This window comes from Mercenaria mercenaria, chromosome 2 (genome assembly GCF_021730395.1).
Source record: "Mercenaria mercenaria strain notata chromosome 2, MADL_Memer_1, whole genome shotgun sequence".
NCBI lineage: Eukaryota > Metazoa > Mollusca > Bivalvia > Venerida > Veneridae > Mercenaria > Mercenaria mercenaria.
This window is the reverse complement of record NC_069362.1, coordinates 92,765,592-92,789,482: the sequence shown is the minus strand read 5'-3', so window position 1 is coordinate 92,789,482 and position 23,891 is coordinate 92,765,592. Positions and strand designations below refer to the sequence as shown.

The following is a 23,891-nucleotide window of genomic DNA, read 5'->3' as shown; positions in this document are numbered from 1 at the left end:
TGGACAGTTCAAGAAAGGAACCAAAGATCTTGTGGTGATACAGTTGGGTGCAATTTTGGTTAAAATCAAATCATAAATAAAGTTGCTATTGTGCAGACATGTTCAAAATAGCTTATTCTGGCCCTTTCAGGGACCATAACTCTAGAACCCATTATGGGTCTGGCCGGGGTTCAATAAAGGAACTGAGATTATGGCAAACAATTTTGTGCAAGTCTGATTAAATTAAAATCATAAATGAGCTGCTATTGTGCAGACAAGGTCAAAATAGCTAATTCTGGCCCTTCAGGGACCTAACTCTGGAACCCATAGGGAATCTAGCAATTAAAGAAAGGAACCAAGATCTTATAGTGATAAAAGTTGTGTGCAAGTTTGGTTTTAAAATCAAATCATAAATGAAGCTGCTATTGTGCAGACAAGGTCAAAATAGCTAATTCTGGCCCTTTCAGGGGCCATAACTCTGGAACCCATGACGGAATCTGGCCAGTTCAAAAAAGGGAAACCAAAGATCTTATGGTGATAAAAGTTTGTTGCCATTTTTGGTAAAATCAAATCATAAATAAAGCTGTTATTGTGCCAGAAAAGGTCAAATAGTAATTTTGGCCCTTTCAGGGGCCATAATCTGGAACACATAATGGGATCTGGCTATTTCAAGAAGGAACCGAGATTTTAAATGGTGATACAAGTTGTGTGCAAGTTTGGATAAAATAAAATCATAAATGAAACCACTATCGTGCAGACAAGAAATTGTTGACGGAAGCACAACGGACGATGGACGAAGGGTGATCACAAAAGCTCACCTTGTCACTATGTGACAGGTGGGCTAATAAAAGTAAAACTGCAGCGAAACTAACCTTAAATTCTAAGCAAAAAGGGGGAATAATTCATGAAATATTGGTGCACGAGTTATTGCCCTTTTGTCATTTGATGTGAGTGATGATGTGGAACAACTACTTTAAGTTTGAATCAAATCCTCTCTGTAATAACATATAGTGAAAATGCATCAAAATCAACCTTAAAGTCTAAGTAAAAGGAGGCATAATTCATGAAATACTGGTGCAAGAGTTATGGACCTTGTGTCACATGTGGGTGATGATGTGGAACAACTATTTTAAGTTTGAATCAAATCCATTTACAATAATAATTGAGACAGAGTGAAAGTGCATCAAAACTTTGAAATTTTAAGTAACAAGAGGACCACGATGGTCCTGAATCGCTGACCTCTTCCCACATGACCCAGTTTTGAGTATGACGTCGTTTTTTTCTATTATTTGACATAGTGACCTAGTTTTTGAGCTCATGTGACCCAGTTTTGAACTTGATCTAGATATTATCAAGATAAAAATTCTGACCAATTTTCATGAAGATCCACTGAAATATATGGTCTCTAGAGAGGTCAAAAGATTTTAATAATTTTAGACCTACTGACCTAGCTTTTGACCGCAGTTGACCCAGTTTCAAACTTGACCTAGATATCATCAAGATGAACATTCAGACCAACTTTCATACAGATCCCATGAAAAGTATGGCCTCTAGAGAGGTCACACGGTTTTTTTATTATTTGACCTACTGACCTAGTTTTTGACCGCACATGACCCTGTTTCGAACTTGACCTAGATATCATCAAGATGAACATTCAGACCAATTTTCATACAGATCCCCTGAAAAATATGGCCTTTAGGAGGTCACAGGTTTTCTATTATTGGACCTACTGACCTAGTTTTTGACGGCAGTGACCACTTTCAAACCCGATATAGATATCATCAAGATGAACATTCAGACAATTTAATACAGATCCCATGAAAATATGGCCTTTAGAGGGTCACAAAGGGTTTTTTTATTATTTGACCTACTGACCTAGTTTTTGACCGCACGTGACCCACTTTTCAAACTTGACCTATATTCCCTCAAAATGAAAAATTCTGACCAATTTTCATGAAGATCTCATAAATTATGGCCTCTAGAGAGGTCACAAAGGGCTTTCTATTTTTAGACCTACTGACTAGTTTTTGACCGCACATGACCTAGTTTCGAACTTGACCTAGATATCATCAAGATGAACATTCAGACCAATTTTCATACAGATCCCCTGAAAAATTGGCCTTAGAGAGGTCACTAGGTTTTTCTATTATTTGACCTACTTACCTAGTTTTTGATGGCACGTGACCAGTTTGAATCTGACCTAGATTTATCAAGGTGAACTTTGACCAATTTCATGAAGATCTTGTGAAATATATGGCCCTAGAGAGGTCACAAGGTTTTTCTATTTTTAGACCCACTGACCTGTTTTTGAAGTCAGTGACCCAGTTTCGAACTTGACCTAGATATCATCAAAGTGAACATTCTGACCAAGTTTCATGAAGATCTTGTGAAATATATGGCCTCTAGAGAGGTCACAAGGTTTTTCTATTTTTAGACCTACTGACCTAGTTTTTGACGGCACGTGACCCAGTTTTGAACTTGACCTAGATATCATCAAGATGAACATTCTGACCAACTTTCATAAAGATCCCATGAAAAATGTGACCTCTAGAGTGGTCACAAGCAAAAGTTGACAGACGGACGCACGCACGAACGACGGACACCGCGCCATCACAAAAGCTCACCTTGTTACTTTGTGACAGGTGAGCTAAAAAGGGGAGGATAATTCATGAAATATTGGTACGACAGTTATGGCCCATGTGCCATAATTATGATGTGGGTATTATGAGGAAAAACTATTTTAAGTTTGAAACAAATCCATCAAGTAATTACAGAGATAAAGTGCATCAAAATTTTTACCAAAGTGTGGACGCAGAAAGACGCCAACGCCGTGTCGAGTAGGGCAGCTCTCCAGCTAAACAATTTAGGCCTTTTTTGCTGACCAATTCAGTTGCCCTTTGAATGTACTTACCATGATGTTTCGGCTGTACACAGGAAAAACTGAGATCCATTTGTGTTTGGACCAGCGTTGGCCATTGACAGAATACCTGAAATGTTGGTATATAAAGTTTTAATTTATGAACAAGTAGCTCTATTTACAATTTAAACTATTAAAATTTCCTACTTTCAAAATGGAACCCCAGACCAGTTTGACCACAATGAACTTGATATTGACAGGAAATACCACAGTATTTAGCAATGGTGACTTTCCCCTCTGGCTCCATATGCAATCCAGCTACCTACAAATTGAATTCCATCCAAATTAGTTGCAGGGACAGCACTGCCTTTTCTATTACTTGAACTTGGGTAAGCACATTGGAATTTGGCTTTTAATATATTTATCTGGTAAGATAATCATTGGAAATAAGAAGCAGACATGAAATCAAAGGCCTTCAATTTGTGACCTTGACCTTGAATGGGTATAAATGGAAGCCAGCTTTTTCATATCATTTTTACCAAAGGAACATTCCATTCATGTTTCGTAACAACTGGAGATTGTTTTTAGTAATAGCACAAGTCATGTCTACCCATACTTCTTCATTTAAACAGAACTTTTAGGTGAATTGATGGGAAATGACCAAGTTGCATCAGAAATTGTATAAAACTAAACTTATCAGCAGCTGTTTGTATAAAACGTATGCCTCTCATAGGAGACAAGATATTAGTAATGCCATCACCTCAACTTTAACATAACTAGACATGAGTTATTCAAAATGAAAATGCTCACAACACACAAAAAATTACGAGAATTACGAGACAAAACGGCCATAAAAACAATTACAATATTAAGTCAAAATGATATATAATTGACAAGAAATATGGAAACTCTCAAGAAAACCAGATTTTCAAATTTTGTATCATGCCATCGTTCTTTTTTTAAAAACAAGAGATGTTTGGAAAACATGTATGCCCCAATGATAGGTTGTCCCATTTTCAGTCCCTTGATCACTATGACCCTGACCTTTGGCCTACCGATCCCTAAAAGGAGGGGGATCATCAATTTCATAACCGAAATCATGCAAATTGGGTCAAGTGTTATTCAAGGTTCAGGTCCAGTGACCCTGACCTACTGACTCACTTCACCTCCCCCCCCCCCCCCCCCCCCCCCCCCCCCCCAAGAAGTAGGAGTCTTCAACTTCATTCAGCCCAAACAGGCTACCAAGTTTTTAGCGACTAACCCACACATCCTGGTGTCAGATTTTAAACAAGAGATCATAGAGTGATCTTGGCGCCCACCAATGTGCCATTTTTGAGTGTTCCAAATTTCAAGACTTACTGACTAGCTCAAGGTCAAATTTCATTTCCATACACAACACTGTGCATGTGGTCCAAATTCGAAAGCTGTAGCTTGAGAAATGTGAAGGTAGGTCACTAGGTCAATGTCAAGGTCAAAGTTTGTTTCGGTACACAAAAATAGCATGTGGTCTAAATTTGAATCCTGTAGCTACAGAAATGTGAAAGTAGGTCACTAGGTCAATCTTAAGGTCAAAGTTCATTTCGGTACACAAAACTAAGCAAGTGGTCTAAATCTGAAGGCTGTCTTGAGAAATGTAAAAGTAGGTCATAGGTCAAAATCAAGATAAAATTCTATTTCGAATACAAAAACTATGCATGTGGCCCAAAATTTGAAGCCTGTACCTTCAAAAATGAAAAAATTTAGGTCACTAGGTCAATGTAAAGGTCAAATTCTTTCAGTACACAAAACTATGCAGGTGGTCCAAATTTGAAGGCTATAAACTTGAGAAATGTAAAAGTTGGTACTAGGTAAAAATCAAGGTCAAATTTTATTTCAGAATACAAAACTATGCATGTGGCCCAAATTTGAAGCCTGTCCCTTAAAAATGTGAAATTTGGTCACTAGGTCAATGAAAAGGTCAAAGTTCTTTTCGGTACACAAAACTATGCATGTGGTCCAATTTGAGGCTGTAGCTTGAGAAATGCAAAAGTGGTCACTAGGTCAAAATAAAGGGTCAAATTTTATTTTGGAATACAAAACTACGCATGTGGTCCAAATTTGAAGCCTGTACCTTCAAAAATGTGAAAGTAGGTCACTATGTCAATGTGAAGGTCAAAGTTTTTTTCGGTACATAAAACTATGCATGTGGTCCAAATTTGAAGGCTGTAGCTTGAGAAATGTGAAAGTAGGTCACTAGGTGAAAATCAATGTCAAATTTCATTTTGAAACACGGAACTAGGCATATGGTCCAAATTTGACGCCTGTAGGTCACTAGGTCAAAATCAAGGTCAAAGTTTTTTCCAGTGCAAAAAATTATGCATGTGGTCCAAATTTGAAGGCTGTAGCTACAGAAATGTGAAAGGAGGTCACTAGGTCAAAATCAAGGTCGTCATGTCAAGGTTCATCTTGCCACTCAAAAATATACATGCGGTCCAAATTTGAAGGCTGTAGTTATAGAAATGTGAAAGTAGGTCACTAGGGCAAAATCAAGGTCAACTCATGTCAAGGTTCATATTGCCACTCAAAATTACATGTGGTCCAAATTTGAATGTTGTAGTTATTGACAAAAAAATTTTAAAAGCTTTTCCCTATATAAGTCTATATGAACCATGTGACCCACCGGGGCGGGGCCATTTTTGACCCTAGGGGGTTTAATTTGAACAAACTTGGTAGAGAACCCTAGATGATGCTACATTACAAGTATCAAAGCCCTAGGCTTTGTGGTTTTGGGGACAGAAGATTTTCAAAGTTTTTTCCTTATATAAGTCTATGAAAACCCATATGACCCCAGGGGGGGCCATATTTGACCCTAGGGGTATAATTTGAACAATCTCAGTTGAGACCACTAGATGATGTCAATACAAAATATCAAAGCCCTAGGCCCTGTGGTTTTAAACAAGAGGTTATTCAAAGTTTTTCCCTATATAAGTCTATATAAACATGTGACCCCCAGGGCGGGGCCAAATTTGACCCTAGAGAAATAATTTGAATCATCTTGGAGGACCACTAGATGATGCTTCAAACCAATATAAAAGCCCTAGGCTCTGTGGTTTTGGACAAGAAGGTTTTAAAAGCTTTTCCCTATATAAATCTATGTAAAATATAGAAATAAACAAAGGGCCATAACTCACTCATAAATTGTTGAACCAGTCTGATTTTCAGGGGGACAAAACTAGGGTACCAATACATCATTCTGACAAAGTTTGGTCAAAATCCCCCCAGTAGTTTCTGAGGAGATGCGATAACGAGAAATTGTTAACGGAAGGACGGACGGACGGACAGAATGACGGACGGACAGACCACGGATGCAGAGTGATTGTAATAGCCCACCATCAGATGATGGTGGGCTAACAAGAGCTGTCGGAGGAGAGCAACACTCGACTATTCAACAGCCTTGTCAATTGAATGAATACTAGTCGAAAAAGGGGCATAATTTAGTAAAAAGGCAAAACAGGGTTATGGAACCTGCATAGTGCTTATCAGCTAATGACAGTAGACAAGTGTGTGAAGTTTCAATCCATTCCCATTAGTGGGTACTGAGATACCAGCTTACATATAAGAATTTAACCCAAAACTCCCAAGCTGAAAAAGGGGCATAATTTTGTAAAATGCAAAGTTGAGTTATTGACCCTTTGCACTGCATGTCATATCATAACAGTTAACAAGTGCATGAAGTTTCAATCATTTCCCATTAGTGGATATTGAGATACCAGCTTACATACAAAAACTTAACCAAAAATTTCTATGTTGAAAAAGGGGCATAATTTTGTAACAAGAGATCACAGAGTGATCTTGGCGCCCACCAATGTGCCATTTTTGAGTGTTCCAAATTTCAAGACTTATTGACTACCTCAAGGTCAATTTTTCATTTCCGTACACAACACTGTGCATGTGGTCCAAATTCGAAAAACTGTAGCTTGAGAATGTGAAAGTAGGTCCTAGATCAATTCAAGGAAAAGTTTTTTTGTACACAAAACTATGCACGTGCATCAAGTTTGAAGGCGGGTAGTTTGAGAAATTTTGAAAGTAGGCACTAGGTAAATCTTAAGGTCAAAGTTCATTTCGGTACACAAACTATGCAAGTGGTCCAAATTTGATGGCTGTAGTTTGAGAAATGTAAAGTAGGTCCTAGGTCAAAATCAGGTCAAATTTCACTTCAGAACACAAATCTATGCATGTGGTCCAAATTTGAAGCCTGTACCTTAAAAAATGTGAAAGTAGGTCCTAGGTCAATGTCAGGTCAAAGTCTGTTGCGGTACCAATCCTATGCATGTGATCTAAATTTGGAGCCTGTAGTTTACAAAAAAATTGAAAGTAGGTCACTAGGTCATTTAAGGCCCAAAGTTCATTTCGGTACACAAAACTATGCAAGGGGGTCCCAAATTTGAAGGCTGTAGCTTGAGAAATGTGAAAGTAGGTCACTTGGTCAAAATCAAGGTCAAATTTCATTTCGGAACACGAAACTATGCATGTGGTCCAAATTTGAAGCCTGTACCTTAAAAAATGTGAAAGTAGGTCACTAGGTCAATGTTAAGGTCAAAGTTTGTTTCGGTACAAAAAAACTATGCATGTGGTCCAAATTTAAAAGGCTGTAGCTTGAGAAATGTGAAAGTAGTCATTTAGGTCAAAATCAAGGTCAAATTTCATTTCGGAACACGAAATATGCATGGGGTCCAAATTTGAAGGCTGTAGCTACAGAAATGTGAAAGTAGGTCACTAGATCAAAATCAAGGTCAACTCATGTCAAGGTTCACTTCCCACTCAAAAATATACATGTGGTTTCCAAATTTTTGAATGTTGTAGTTATTGACAAGAAGATTTTAAAAGCTTTTCCCTATATAAGTCTTATGAACCTGTGCCCCCCGGGGGCGGGGCCATATTTGACCCTGGGGGGATAATTTGAACAACTTGGTAGAGAACCACTAGATGATGCTACATTACAAATATCAAAGCCCTAGGCTTTGGGGTTTTGGGAACAAGAAGATTTTCAAATTTTTTCCCCTTTATATAATCTATGTAAACCAAAATGACCCCCAGGGCGGGGCCATATTTGACCCTGGGGGGATAATTTGAAAAATCTTAGTTGAAGACCACTAGATGAAGTCACATACAAAATATCAAAGCCCTAGGCCCTGTGGTTTTGGACAAGAGGTTTTCAAAGTATTTCCTATATAAGTCTATAAAAACCATGTGACCCCCGGGGCGGGCCATTTTTGACCCCAGGAAATAATTTAAAACATCTAGGTAGAGGACCACTAGATGATGCTTCATACCAAATATCAAAGCCCTAGGCTCTGTGGTTTTGGACAAGAAGATTTTCAAAGTTTTTCCCTATATAAATCTATGTAAATTATGGAAATAAACAAAGGGCCATAACTCACTCATAAATTGTTGAACCAGTCTGATTTTCAGGGGGAAAACAACTAGGGTACCAAATACTTCATTCTGAAAAGTCTGGTCAAAATCCCCCCAGTATTTCTGAGGAGATGCGATAACGAGAAATTGTTAACGAACGGACGGAGGACGGACGGAAGACGGACGGACGGCCCACGGACGCAGAGTGTTTTTTAATAGCCCACCATCTGATGATGGTGGGCTAAAAAAGCAAAAAAAAAGTTATGGGACTGCTTTGTGCATTCAGATCATGGACAGTGAACAAGTGTGTGAAGTTTCAATCCATTCCAATTAGTGAGGACGGAGATACCAGCTTTCGTACAAAACCTTAACCAAAATATTCTTAGTCGAAAAAGGGGCATAATTTTGTAAAAAAGCAAAATAGAGTTATGGAACCTGTGCAATGTAAGTCAGTTTATCAAAGTAAATAAGTGTGTGAAGTTTCAATCCATTCCACCAAGTGGTTACTGAGATACCAGCATACATACAAAACCTTAACCAAAAATTTCTAAGTCAAAAAAGGGGCGTAATTTGGTAAACAAGAGCTGTCGGATGACAGCGCGCTCGACTATTCGAAGAACTGATTGAAGAATGGGGTCAAAATATTACCACAGATTTTCAGACAAAAGAAAAAAAAAATAGATTAGACAAACAATGTTCTTGTTTTGGGGATTTCGATAAGTCTTGTACTAAATGGCAATGTGTGACCGTGATGGTAATGAAGTGTTCAAAGTTACAAAGTCAAACCGTTTAAACAAAATATGGAATGGTACGAAAACTTTTACTGATTTCCAAGTCCAAAAAGGGCCATAATTCAGCCAAAATAGTTGTCAGAATTATGTACTCTGGCCTACAGATGGAAATCAAGATGATAAACAAGTGTTCAAAGTTTAAAAGCCATTATGTCAAATAATTTTGACAAAACGTGGACTTGTACGAAAACAGAACCAATTTCCAAGTCCAAAAAGGGACATAATTCAGCCAAAATAGATGATAGAGTTATGTACTCCTGTCTACAGATAGAGACTATAATACTGAACAAGTGATAAAAGTTTCAAAGCCATATGTCAAACACTTTACACAAAATATGAACTGGTACGAAAAAACTTAACCAAGATTTCTAAGTCAAAAGGGGCCATATTCAGCCAAAATCCTTGATGGAGTTATGTACTCTTGGCTGTCACTGGACATGGTGATGGATAACAAGTGTTGAAAGTTTCAAAGCTTTATCTCAAAAGACTTTGTGAAATATGAACTGGTATGAAAAACTTTACCAAGATTTCTAAGTAAAAGAGGCCATAATTCAGCCAAAATCTTTGATGGAGTTATGTACTCTTGCCTATAACTGGACATGGTGATGGTAAACAAGTGTTGAAAGTTTCAAAGCTTTATCTCAAAAGACTGTCAAAATATGAACTGGTACGAAAAACTTAATCATGATTTCTAAGTCAAAAGGGGCCATAATTCAGCCAAAATCGTTGATGGAGTTATGTGCTCTTGCCTATAACTGGACATGGTAATGGTAAACAAGTGTTGCAAGTTTCAAAGCTTTATTTCAAAAGACTTTGTCAAAATGTGGACTGGTACGAAAAACTTAACCAAGGTGTGACGCTGACTCTGACCCCGTGGTGAGTAGGATAGCTCTACTTATTCTTCGAATAGTCGAGCTAAAAAGCAAAAAAGAGTTATGGAACCTGTGCAATGTAAGTCAGTTTATCACAGTGAATAAGTGTGTGAAGTTTCAATCCATTCCCCCAAGTGGTTGCTGAGATACCAGCTTACATATAAAAACTTAACCAAATCGGGACACGGACAAGGATGCATGGGCGAGTCCAATAGCTCTACTATTCTATGAATAGTCGAGCTAACCAAAAATTTCTATGTTGAAATAATTTTGTAAAAAAGCAAAATAAAGTTATGGGACCTGCTTTGTGCATGTCAGATTATGACAGTGAACAAGTGTGTGAAGTTTTAATCCATTCCAATTAGTGAGTACTGAGATACCAGCTTACATACAAAACCTTAACCAAAAAATTCTAAGTCGAAAAAGGGGCATAATTTTGAAGAAAAAAAAAGCAACAGAGTTATCACAGTAAATAAGTGTGTGAAGTTTCAATCCATTCCCACAAGTGTTTACTGAGATACCAGCTTACATACAAAACCTTAACCAAAAATTTCAAAGTCAAAAAAGGGGCATGATTTTGTTAAGAAGCAAAATAAAGTTATGGAACCTGTGCAATGTAAGTCAGTTTATCACAGTGAATAGGTGTTTGAAGTTTCAATCCATTCCCAAAAGTGGTTGCTGAGATACCAGCTTACATACAAAAACTTAACCAAATCGGGATGCGGATGCCGACGCATGGGCGAGTCCAATAGCTCTACTATTCTATGAATAGTCGAGCTAAAAATCACACTTTTGCTTTATTCACCTATATACTGCATCGATTCAGTGGTTTTAGAGAAAATGTTGTTTAAAGAAATTATTGACAACTGAAACTAGGCAGACTTGACACACGATGAAAACTGCATGATCACAATAGCCTACCATGAGCATTTCGTGCTCAGGTGAGCTAAAAATGCATTTCAATCTGAAAATGCAAAAAATGCAGAAACTAGCCATGGTTCTGAGCATCCCTACAGAGTTTGGTTGAAATAAGCTGTTTCAGAAAAGTGGTCCAGACACACATAACAAAATGAATATTATCCTGTCTATAGGTGTAGAAGAGTAGACACATAATGGACAAACTAAACTATACCAGTCTTGACTGGAAATAATACAACTAGAGATGCTTTTGAGAAAAGCGCATGTCTCCCACAACTGCCTAATCATCTAAATAGGAAGTCAGTCTTTATATACTGTTTACTTAAAACGTACCCTATACTATAATTTCGCATGCACTTTCGTGCAGGCAAAACGTACCCTATACTACTAATTAATACAGGCAAAACGTACCTTAATTAGTAGTATAGGGTACATTTTGCCTGCACTAAAGTGCATGCAAAATGAGGATTTTTCGGTAATTCAAGGGCCATAATGCCAAAGTGCCTGGAACGATTTGGCCAGTTATCGAACACTGTGTGGTGGGAGACATAATTACAACTATTCTGATCTGGCTTTCACATTTTATCTTATAATGGTATATGTTATTCAAGAGCAGAACATTTTTCAAACCAGACCCATTTCCAAAGTATTATACCATAGTCAAATTGTTTGACTTGTGTGCTCCTTATAGCAAGTTTACATTGATAACTACTTTTACAGCACTGCTGCTGCCAAAAGTGTGTAACACCTTACAATGTTTTGGCAACATCCCCAGGATCTTTGACAGCAGTCAAAAGCAAATTTCAAGTAACATTTTTTGCATAATTTTATACCTGCTCCAGTGTGTTTTAAATTGAAGTTTTCATCCTCAAATTTATTTCCATAGATGCTCTTGCCACCAGTACCATTATGATTAGTAAAGTCACCACCCTGGCACATGAAGCCCGGAATCACACGATGGAAACTGCTGCCTTTGAAGCCAAATCCTTTCTCGCCTGTACACAATGCACGGAAGTTTTCTACAAAAAAAAAAAAAGGGAAGATCTTCATATATATATATATATCTTAGTAGGAAATGAATTGATCAAAGATAAATGTCAAAAAATGCACAAAGGGAGGCAAATAGGGATAAAATGGGTTAAAATAAAGAGGACTGGTTGGTCCAGTTTCACCTACCTCTTTTTACTGGAACAGAATACACAGTCAGTACTGGAAAAGTGGTGTACAAAATTGCCCAGTGTAAAGTTTGTAATCGAACTGCAGCTTATTTGGATGCCAGGATGCTTCACAGTTTAGTGGTTCTGAAATCCACCGAACAGTCTGGCAGGACAGACTTTAGCATGTTTGGGAGGGAAATTTCAGAAAATCAAAGACTTCAAATATCAATTTTATATTTATTTCAATAACCAAACATATTTAGAACTTTCTGTATAATAATATACAGTCAAACCTGTACTAAAAACCACTTCTTAGTGTATAAGACCTCCTTCGAAAAAAGCTGCTATTTTTGTTTTGGTTTAATAACAAATTGTATAAAGCAACAACCTGTCTACAAAGACAATTTTTTTCATTTTCCACGGATGGTCTTTAGGCCTAAAAAAAAAAAATAGTTGTGTTTCTGGTGGCCCGACTGCCTGTAATTCTAACATCTGACCATAAATATAGGTTAGATTGATGAAAGCATGATACAAGCCAGGCTTCAAATTTAGACAAGCATACAAGCTAAATGCTAGTGGAATTTGAGAATAGATAGTGGGCTTGGAATGTACTAGTTAATTTCAGCTAGTCAATTATATACCAAGCAAATGTCTTCAAAGCTTTAATAAAGTTTTTTGTTTGTTTGTTGGTTTTGGGTTTAACGCCGTTTTTCAACAGTATTTCAGTCATGTAACGGCGGGCAGTTAACCTAACCAGTGTTCCTGGATTCTGTACCAGTACAAACCTGTTCTCCGCAAATAACTGCCAACTTCCCCACATGAATTATCAGAGGTGGAGGATGAATGATTTCAGACACGATGTCTTTTATCAAATCGTCACGGAGAACATACGCCCCGCCCGGGGATCGAACTCGCGACCCAGCCATCCATAGACCGACACTCTCCCTACTGAGCTGAGCCGGCGGGCTGCTTTACTAAAGTTGGTTCTGCAGATATTCATTTTTCTGCATGAAAGGAATGTTATCATTTATGTTTATAAATGATATTTCATTGTTCAACAAAACTCAGATATAATGCATGACTGCAGCTGGCATCAAGTTAACATGGAAGACTTAGACTTTAGCTTGTAAGTGGATAAAAATAGCACTAGCTATTTTAAGCTAATAGTTCTTTTTTGTGTGACTGGCTACTTACAGATAATCAGTAGGTTTTGGGAAACAAAATATTAATAAAGTTATTAAATATTATTGTTTAACATTAGCTGGTAGCTTTTCATTTTAGCTAGTGAACAAAAAGGGCACTAGCTCAGGGTTTCCTCTGGGTCAATTTCACTTTGTGCCAACAAATTCGCCAATCAGGAAAAGTTTGCGCCAGTGGCTCTCAACTTGGAGCCAATAGTCTGTGATGGGCGACATACCATTTTCTTTTTCAATCTCTTTTTCATTTGGTTCTTTACAGTAACCATGCAATTTGCTCTCGAATCAGTCTATCATATTAAATATCACATTAAATCAAAAATAGTTTTTAATCTTCTCAACCATTTTCAAGAACATTTTCTAAACAAAAGTAATTGCTCAATCTATAAATCATCCCTTTATTAGTTTTTCCTTTTTTTAAATTTTCTCCGTTTAAGGGTCATTGTCACTAAATAGATGTTTTTTTAAAAAATGAATTTTATCCTAATTCACATTGAATCAAAAAAGTTTTTAATCTTCTCAACATTTTCAAGAACAAAATAAACAAAAGTAATTGCTCCCTCTATAAAATTATCCCTTCATATAGTTTGCCATTTTTAATAACCCCCCTTTAGGGTCATTTTCACTAATAGATGTTTTTTAAAACAGAATATTTATCCTAAAATCACACTGAATCAAAAAAAAGCTTTTAATCTTCTCAACCATTTTCAGAACATTTCTAAACAAAATAATTGCTCAATCTATAAAATTATCCCTTTATATAGTTTGCAATTTTTAATTATCTCCCTTTAATGGTCATTTTCACTAAATAGATGTTTTAAAACATGAATATTTATCTCTTTTTCTTTTAACTTTTTATTTCAAAAATTAATTTTTGGTCATTATCAAAAACAGTGTTGTTTTTATATTATTTTTAACTTTTCAAAGCTTTTTTAAAATGCTTAAGTTTCATTTTATATATATAACTAAATTTCTATTTTCCTTTCATACATACTAATAGTTATAGTATGTGTGAGAGTGTTTACCAGGATATATCAGAGCTAGGGGTACATCGAGGGTATTTTCTCTGCACATATCGTGAGGGGGTAGACCGAGACAGATATGTGAAGAGAAAAATAAAGAGATTACCCCTAGCTCTGATATATCCTGGAAAAACACGAGCATACTATTATAACTGTTTTAAACGCATAGTTTTTTCATTAAAATTTTATATTATTTTCATTTAAATTTGTTTATTATTATTTTTACTATTTTGATTCCCTTTCTGCGCCTCGCTGATTGAAACACTAAAACTTCTGTTTTTAAAAATGTGTTCCCAGATTAAAAGTACCCAACAAATTTCTGCATTGGTTTTAAATCTTTGCATTTCATTGGCCAGACATATTGTAAAACTTGTTGTTTTGTTTGTAAAAAAAATCAAAGAAAAGAAATTGAGAAATTCAGAATTTCATATATTTCATGTATTTCTGAATTTGGCAATGACTATCAAGTTTTGAAATAATCTAGTTTATTTATTCTTTTACTTTATAAATGTAGGTGTTTTGTGACAATTCTTTCTCTGTGAAATGTAAATTGGAGCTAAAATCATCTTTCTTTGAAAAGAAAAAATTTTACTCCCTTGATAGGACCTCAAAGAGAAAAAGTGTTCCAATATATATCGGAACAGTTTTACTGTGCTGATATATATCGGAACACTTTTTCTCTTATGGAACTCCATAGAGATTTCCGTGTTGATATATATCGCAACAGTTTTGTAAGATATCAGCACAGTTTTATAGTAATAATGTGTGTTACTATGTTATAACATGCTGCAAAGATCAAAGGAAAATTGCCGCACTATGCGATAATAATGTATAGCGAAAATACCACCTACAGGTATTATTAGCACTTTGTTTTGAAGCTCTGGGGTTGAGCTTTTTAAAATTATCCCCCATGTATCAATGCTTAACGTGGGGCACGTAAAAGAACCAAAAGAACTGCTTTAGTTCATTTGTATCTCAAAAATTCTCCGATTGAAATTATACGAACGCAACTGAAATTTACGAACGCGTAGATTTAATTTAATAACGCTTGTGCAAAATTTATCTATTTACGGTCGGAGAATATGTGTTATCTTTTGATCGCGCTTTGACGTGTCATTATTTCTGTCATCTTCTCGGTCTCAATTACTTCGGCCAATCGGATTGTCATTAACATAACCTGTAAATTTATCTCGCGTTTTTTGCATCATAAAAAAGGTGGTGCATTAGACGAAGCACGCAGCTAATTTTTGTTTCATTTGCTTTCGTGAAAGTAGGGGGGAAAAATTTTGGGCGAATAGGTTGACTGTAATCCTTTTTATTGGAAAAACGCTCTATACTGGGGGGAATTTTTAAATTAGCCCCGAGGTGAAAAATCGAAAATTGACCGTTGTGTTTTGTCATCGTGTAGGTTTAAATATCGGGTAATCCTTATTGCTCATTGAGAAAGATCAGAAGAGCAGATCGGATTATCTTGTAGGGGCCAATGAAATTGCCAATTGAAGATTTTTTACGCCAGAATTTTTATTTTTTCGCATTTGGCGCCATTTTCGCCGACAGGGGAACCCCGTGTACTTTTTGTAGTAGAAATGTTGCAAATTTTACCCCTGCAAACATGTTTCGGTTTTTTTTACATCACTGTCTTCTTACCAATACTCTGATCTCATTTTAATTAAGTGATACAATAGTCCTGTTTTCTTTTATTTTTATTATTATTAATCGGTTTTAAATCTACAGTATTTTCATTACTTCTTCCTTCAGAAAAAAACAACAACATTAAACCCCAGACCTCAATTGTCCCATCCATCATATTTTGAGTCCAATTGGGTTGAATTGTGACTGTTCCACATTGATTGTTGGTTGCAGCATTAAACATTTGCATTAAACATGTCAAAATAACATTATTCTACTGAAATCAAGAGTAGTGATTTCCTAAAGTCGCAAAAAAAAAATACCTAGGCTAAGCCTGGAATCTCAACAACAAATTCTACCCATCTTTATCCAGCTTTGCAGTAAGACACCTCAAATAGCCAACAGAGGACAGTCTCAAATTTTCCAAATAAATTTTTCCTTCAGGTCTAGGCATTTCACACTTACCAGAAATTTACACCAATTAACATGGTTAAGAAACAAAGCATAAAATTCATGTTTACTATACCAGGAAAATTGCAAAGAAACACAAGCAGTCACACAATAAATACACACTTAAAGCAGCTAGTTATCATATTGTTATTAACACAGTGTCCGAAACTACTGAAAAATGTGTTTGCATGGAACAAACTAAAGATTTCATTTGTAGTATTTGTAATATTCTATACATGGCTTAGTGTAACATCTTTTGATCCTTATAACTTATGTATAAAGAATGTCCATTCCATCCAGCATCTCCTCCTAACAATTTTGAAAGGGCATTTTTCCTATCCCACAGAGTTGTGAACCCACAGGGTTGCGAAGCCAAAGTTATGCTACTGGTCTTCAAGTAAGGGAATGCAAGCTATAAAATACATGCAAAAATTTCAGGAAAGTAAAAAAAATGGCCAACTTTCCCATTTCCAGCTATGCCAAAAAAAATCTACCGGGGACGGGAAAAAATTTATCCCGGACTAAAAAAAAAATGTCAGTGCACCGCTTATATTTCTTTCCTCCATCAAATAAACCCTTGGTGGATTTTAGTCCATTTCTAGTTAAGGGTTCAGTAAACCCCTTTTTAAATTTTCGAAAAAAAAATTTTTTTTTCACTACGACTACCGGGCGTTAATTCACGTTTCTTTCCCGGGTTCTGCCCCGGCGTATGTTAGAGACGCCATTTTGATATGTTGTCCGAGATGTTGCTGTTCTCTGGGTACGATAAATGCCGGTCAGTTGGACTGCATCCGATTAAGAAACGGCGGCCCGCATCCCCAATTTTTCCGGGTTCATGTCCCGTCCCGAGGGAATTTCTGGATCTCTGTATTTGGGTTAAAAACACCGAATTTGTTTTTTTTAAGAGTGATTTTTGAAAAATATTGTCACCAAGGAGAAAAATTTTAATATTTCACTAAGGCGGGGGGGCCAGTTGGGAAAGAAAAATTAATCTTTAAACTTATTCCCTCTTTCCCTTAAACCAAAAAAACTTTTCTGGTTCCAACAACGGAAAAGGGGGTCTCCATTTTCTGAGGTCTCTTCACATTTTAGCAAGCACACAAGTATTAGAAATCTTTGATCTGTCCACGCTATTACAGAATGTATAGTGTTTAAAATAAGTGCCACCTATGCATTGCCCACAAGAGTGCTTATTTCTAAAGTATACAGAACTGGTGGATAAGTAATATCACACTCTTTTCCCAAAATGTAACAAGAGCTCACGAACACAAATACCCCCCTTAATGAATTCAAAATTTTGACATGGAACAGGAATTATTTGCCCCACTGTAAACAAAAATTCTACTGTTCGGTTCAATGTGCATTGACCTTTGCCCCTTTTGCCCTCAAAATCAATAGGGGCCCAGGGCTGGTCAGGAAAACCTCCTTATTAATTTATTTGATCCTAGGCCCAAGGGGTTTCTAAAGGTACATCCAAAAGGGGATTAACTTTTTCCGGGTCAATGTGCCCCTTGCCCCTTTCCTACGGGACCTCAAAATCAAACGGGGCCATCTACAGGTCATGACCAACCTCCCTATCATTTTTCCCATGATCCTGGGCCCCCAACCCGTTCTCAATTTATTGTCGGGAAAAAGGGGTTAAAAATGTTCCGGGTCACTTTTAACCTTCCCTTTGCCCTTAAAAACCTTTTAAAATTTCAATAGGGGTCACCCGGGGGTCATGTTTGAACCCTCTATCATCTGTCTTTCCCTTGGCCCAAGCGTTTTGAATTTATCGCCCAGAAACCGTTAAACTTTTTCCCGGCTAATCGGGCCTTGAATTTTGGGACCAAATGCCCCTCAAACCCAATGGGGGGTCATCTGCTGGTCAGTTAAAACCTCTCTATCATTTTTCCCAGCCCCTTTCCCCCAAAGGGTTTTCTCAAGTTATCGTCCAGAAACCGTTAACTTTTCCCGGGCCAATCTGACCTTGAACTTTGAACCAAATGACCTCAAAATAAATTAGGGGTCCTCTGGTCATGATCAATCTCCCTATTTTTTTTTTCCCTGATCCTGGGCCCAAGCTTTTCTTTCATTATCACCCGGGAAACCCATTTAACTTTCTGGGCACTTTTGCCCTTTTGAACTTTAAACATACTGACCTAAAAATAAAATTTGGGGTCCCCGCAGGTGATGACCAACTTCCTATCACTTTTGATCCTGGGGCCAAAAGCGTTCTTGGTTATCATCCGGAAAGGGATTGGTCTACATACCGGCCGCCATCTGCAAAACAATATACCCCTCCTTCTTTAAGGGGGGCATAATAATAATGTTAACAATAGTACATGTCTTGCTAAGTACAAGGAAGCAGAAATATAAGGCAAAAGCAAAATTCAGTGTTTAAAAAAACTTAAAAAACTTTTTATAAAGTGCACAGGTCTAATCTAAACCGACAAATTTTGCCTAATTGCAATAGAAAAGAGAAAACTTTCAATGTGGGAAAATCACAGCACCATGATGAGGGGTGTTCAATAAATCTTACTTCTTCACATATCAAAAGTCAATGGAACTATAATGTAGATAAGGGAATGTTAAGTTGATCTGGTAAATTCACTTTTTTCTACAGAAAAATATGTAAATATAATACAAACTACATCAAATTACGTGACAACATTAAATGCTTGACTGGCATGCTGTGTTTGGGCATCCCCCTTTAAAACTTTTGGGTTTAAGAGAATAAGCGAAAATTTTTTTGTTAATTTTTAAAATTTAAAGGAAGTGGAAAATGCTTTCAAGTGCCCATGCTGCATGCAACTAAAGGAAAAACTGTCCGAAAAAAATTTTAAATTTAATTGGGGGGTTGAAAAATTTGAAAATTGGGGCAGCCCCACAATTTAGGGATTTAAAATCAAATTTGGAATTTTTATCGGCTCTTGATATGGATCATGCACAACCTTTTGGTCAGGGCCCCCCCCCTCCTCAGCCCCCGCCAATTCTTTTGGCAGTATTTTTTTAGGGATTATTTAAAAACATACCAAGTTTGGAGGGTCAAAAACGGTTTTGGGGTCCGACCCGTGTGTCCCGTGGATCAGTGGGATATCTTTTTGCATGAAGTTAAACAGTTTTTATTTGTTCATTTTTAAAAGGGAAGAGTTTAAATGGCGATTTTAAAAGAAACACCTTGGGCACCCAAAATTTAAATTTAAATTTTTTTTGTAGATGGGGGGGGACCTGCCCCATAAAAAAACTAAATTTATTTTACATTCAGATGTTCAAATCAAAAATTTTCCCGGCAAAATAGTGCTAAAATAAAAATCCCTGTTAAAAATCTTCTTAGGTATTCAAATTTTTTTAAACCCCCATAAAAGTTTTAACAAGAAACAAAACCCGGGGGGTTTCTGACGGGCTATCTGATTTTTTTTTGTATTAAAAAGAAACTTTTGGAATCTAAATATTTTCTAAGTCTTAAAAAAGGGGCCTATTTTGCAAAAAGCAGGAAGATTTGGGTTTTTTGATGTACAGTGTCCTTTTGGGTGGTGAAAAACCCCCTTTTCAAGTTTTAAAACAAAAAGCTTTGAATTTATGAGAAAAGTTACTTTAAAAATTTTTTCTCAAACCCAAAAAAATATTTTCTAAGTCCAAAAAGGGGGAAAAATTATTGCAAAAAGCAGGATTTGGGGTTATGTTGGGTTGCTGTACAGGGGCAGCTTATGATGGTTTAACAAGTGGTTTCAATTTTAAAGGGAAAACTTTGATAGTTTAAGAGAAAAAGTTTACCCCAAAAATTAAAAATTTTAACCAAAAAAAAAAACTGATTTTTCAAGTCCCAAAAAAGGGGGCCTAAATCTTGCGAAAGAGGGTGGGGGTTAAGTTTTTTTGCTGTACAGGGTCAGTTATGGGTGGTGAAAAAAGTGTTTCAATTCTAAAGCAAAGGGTTTGATAGTTTAGATAAAAGCTGACCTAAACATAAAAAATTTAACCCAAAAAAACTGTTTTTCTTTAAATCCAAAAGGGCAAAAATTCTTTTAAAAAAACAAGATGGATTTTGTTTCTTCATGTACAGGGTCTGCTTAAGAAAGGTGAACAAGTATTCCCCAAATTTCAAAAACAAAAAATTTTATAGTTTTGGGAAAAAACTGACCCAAAAATAAAAAATTAACCCAAGGGAAAACCCGATATTTTTTAATACAAAAAGGGGGTTAAAAACTTGCAAAAAGCAAATGGAGTTTGTTTTTTGCTATACAGGGTCAGCTTATATGGTGAAAAAAGTTTTCCAATTTCCCCCAAACAAAACCCTTTTATAGTTTAGGGGAAAAGCTGACCTAAACATAAAACTTAACCAGGCAACGCCGACGCCGACAACCGCTCAAGTGATGACAATAACTCATCATTTTTTTTCAAAAAATCAGATGAGCTAAAAAGTGTATAAAATCTGTAAGCATGTGTAACACAGTTTGACTTTAAAACTACTTCAAAATTTAAGTTTGAGAATATACACTGAAGTTAGTCCAGCAGTTTTGAAACCAGTATACTGCATAATTATCAATTCATTATAATTACTTACCAGCTGTTTTAGGCACAACATCTGCCCTCAACTGAAAAAAAAACAACAAAAAAAAACCTCATTTAAACTTTTGGCAGATACAAATGAAAAGATTTTTTTATTACAAATACACAGCTTTGTTGGTGCATATTCCAAATGCATGCTATCTCCACAGGGGTGGCGAAATCTGATTTTGACTTGCTTGTCCGTTTTTGTCAATTGCTATATTGTACTTGTCCGTACAAGCTTTGGGACAACCTGGGCAATACGGACAATTGAGTTTGCCGCCCCTGCTCCAACAGCTTTTGACACAGTGATTAACCCTTACCGTGCAGGAACGGACTAGACTTTGGGGCGGAGTATCCACCTTAGGCCTAAATTAAACAAGAGGGCCATGAAGGCCCTGTATTGCTCACTTGACCTATTGACCTAAAGATCATCAAGATTAACATTCTGACCAAGTTTTATTAAGATATGGTCATAAATGTGGCCTCTAAAGTGTTAACTAGCTATTCCTTTGATTTGACCCCGTGACCTAGTTTTTGAACCAACATGACCCAGATTCAAGCTTGACCTAAAGATCATCAAGTTTAACATTTTGACTTAAGTTTCATGAAGATACAGTCATAAATATGGCTTCTAGAGTGTTAACAAGCTTTTCCTTTGACATGACCTAGTGACCTAGTTTTTGATCCCACCTGACCCAGATTTAAACAAGACCTAAAGAGCATCAAGATTAACATTCTGACCAAGTTTCTGTTAACTAGCTTTTTCTTTGATTTGACCTGGTGACCTAGTTTTTGATCGACATGACCAAGATTTGAACTTGTCCTAAAGATCATCAAGATTAACATTCTGACTAACTTTCATGAAGATATAGTCATAAATGTGGCCTCTACAGGGCTAACAAGCTTTTCCTTAGATTTGACCTGGTGACCTAGTTTCTGATCCCACCTAACCCAGATTTGAACTTGAGCTATAGATCATCAAGATTAACATTTTGACCAAGTTTCATTAAGATATGATCATAAATGTGGCCTCTAGAGTGTTAACAAGTTTTTCCTTTGATTTGACCTAGTGACCTAGTTTTTGACCCCACCTGACCCAGATTTAAACTTGGCCTAAAGATCATCAAGATTAACATTCTGACCAAGGTTCATTAAGATATGGTCATAAATGTGGCCTCTTAAGTGTTAACTAGCTTTTCCTTGAATTTGACCTGGTGACCTAGTTTTTGACCTGACATGACCCAGATTCAAACTGGACCTTAAGATCATCAACATTAGCTCTCTGACCATGTTTCATGAAGATACAGTCATAAATGCGGCCTCTACAGCATTCAGCTTTTCCTTTTATTTGGCCTGGTGACCTAGTTTTTGACCCCAGATGACCCAATATCAAACTCGTCCAAGACTTTATTGAGGATAACAGTCTGATCAAGTTTCATTAAGATTGGGCCAAAATTGTGACCTCTAGAGTGTTAACAAGCTTTTCCTTTGATTTGACCTGGTGACCTAGTCTTTGACCCCAGATGACCCAATATCAAATTCGTCCAAGATTTTATTAAGGGTAACATTCTGACCAAGTTTCATTAAGATTGGGCCAAAAATGTGACCTCTAGAGTGTTCACAAGCTTTTCCTTTGATTTGACCTGGTGACCTAGTTTTTGACCCCAGATGGCCCAATATCAAACTCGTCCAAGATTTTATTGATGGTAACATTCTGACCAAGTTTCATTAAGATTAGTCCAAAATTGTGACCTCTAGAGTGTTAACAGTCAAATTGTTGACGACTGACGACCGACACAGGGCGATCACTAAAGCTCACCTTTGAGCACTTCGTGCTCAGGTGAGCTAAAAATTGATTGTAGTGCTCCTACCCAGATTTTTAGGAGTGGGTGGGTAGGTAGGTAGGTATTTTTTTTTTTTTTTTTTTTTTTTTTTTTTTTTTGAGTAAGAACATGCATGGCTGACCATTCTACCAGTAATTTCACAGAGCAAGACTTGCATGCAGACATTTTTTAACAAAATTTTACATTTTATAATCAGTCAAAATTTTTGTAAACTGAATGACACTACTGTGGATATATAGACTAAGAATGCATCAAACAATATCGACACTCCCAACCCTCATTCCCTAAAACCTTTTACAGGACAGTAACGTTGTTCTCACTACAGATGCTGTCAGACCCTTTGTATATGAAATGATGATCTCTGATGCATTTTTGGTCTAAGTTTTGAGTATTCAAATGTCATTAATCTGGACACAGTTAGAAACAGAAGGTTTATAATGACCTCACTGCCGACCTCCAAAGCTGTCCAACCAGTTGGTGGTGAGGTGGGGGTGGGGAGAGGTAGGTAAGGAAGAATGTTCGCCTACCTCCCCCTGGAAATGTTAGAAATATATGAACATGATGAATGAAATAGTGGCCTCTGTTACATCTTTAACAGGAATGAAATGGTGACCTTAGACTGGCATCAGTCGTTAGAGTCATTACCTGTAAAGCACTTGGCCATAAAATCCTCTCTGATACCACTTTCTCATAAAATTTACAATATCTCTAGCCTCTGTCTCTAACGACTGGACAAATGCGATCCTGAGCCGGACAAATTTCATACCCTCTGATAATCACTATCTCATTAGAAATCATTGCAGACACGTTCATGATGTAATGTAACCTTTGGCCGACTGCCCCAAGGGTTCAGTAAACAGGTGCTTTGCTTTTATGACTTGGTGAATAAGCCAGAGAGGGATCAATTTTCACTAATTGTAAAATATCCCAGTAAGTGTATATAAAATACAATTTAAATTTGAAATATATAGAAAATGTATTTATCAAAATAGTATCAATTTAATTCTGTTTATGAGTTGTTTGAATCCTTGATAAGAAAAAATGAGGGAAGAGATTTGAAATTGAAAGACAAAAACATTTTGAAATATTTTTTCAAGATACCTTCAAATCATTTTGTGAATGAATTAAAAACAATTTATTCAATATACCTTCTAAGACTTTTTATTAATTTATATTAGAGGATAAATTAATATCTGCTATAAATCACAAAAATTATTTTGTTATCTATAGTCCCTGTAATTTCATATCTGAT

General features: G+C 36.5%; 1 protein-coding gene across 2 annotated transcripts in view; it reads right to left on the bottom strand.

Moving 5' to 3' along the window:
* Positions 1 to 23,891, bottom strand: part of LOC123564587 (peptidyl-prolyl cis-trans isomerase-like) — an 83,115-nt gene that overhangs the window by 38,394 nt on the left and 20,830 nt on the right. For both annotated transcript variants that reach the window (XM_053537233.1, XM_053537232.1), the window contains exons 2-4: positions 20,809 to 20,839; positions 11,645 to 11,830; positions 2,891 to 2,966 (exon numbers count right to left, since the gene is read on the bottom strand). In XM_053537233.1, the coding sequence (XP_053393208.1) occupies positions 2,891 to 2,966; positions 11,645 to 11,830; positions 20,809 to 20,839 (293 nt within the window). The remainder of the gene's footprint in view (positions 1 to 2,890; positions 2,967 to 11,644; positions 11,831 to 20,808; positions 20,840 to 23,891) is intronic.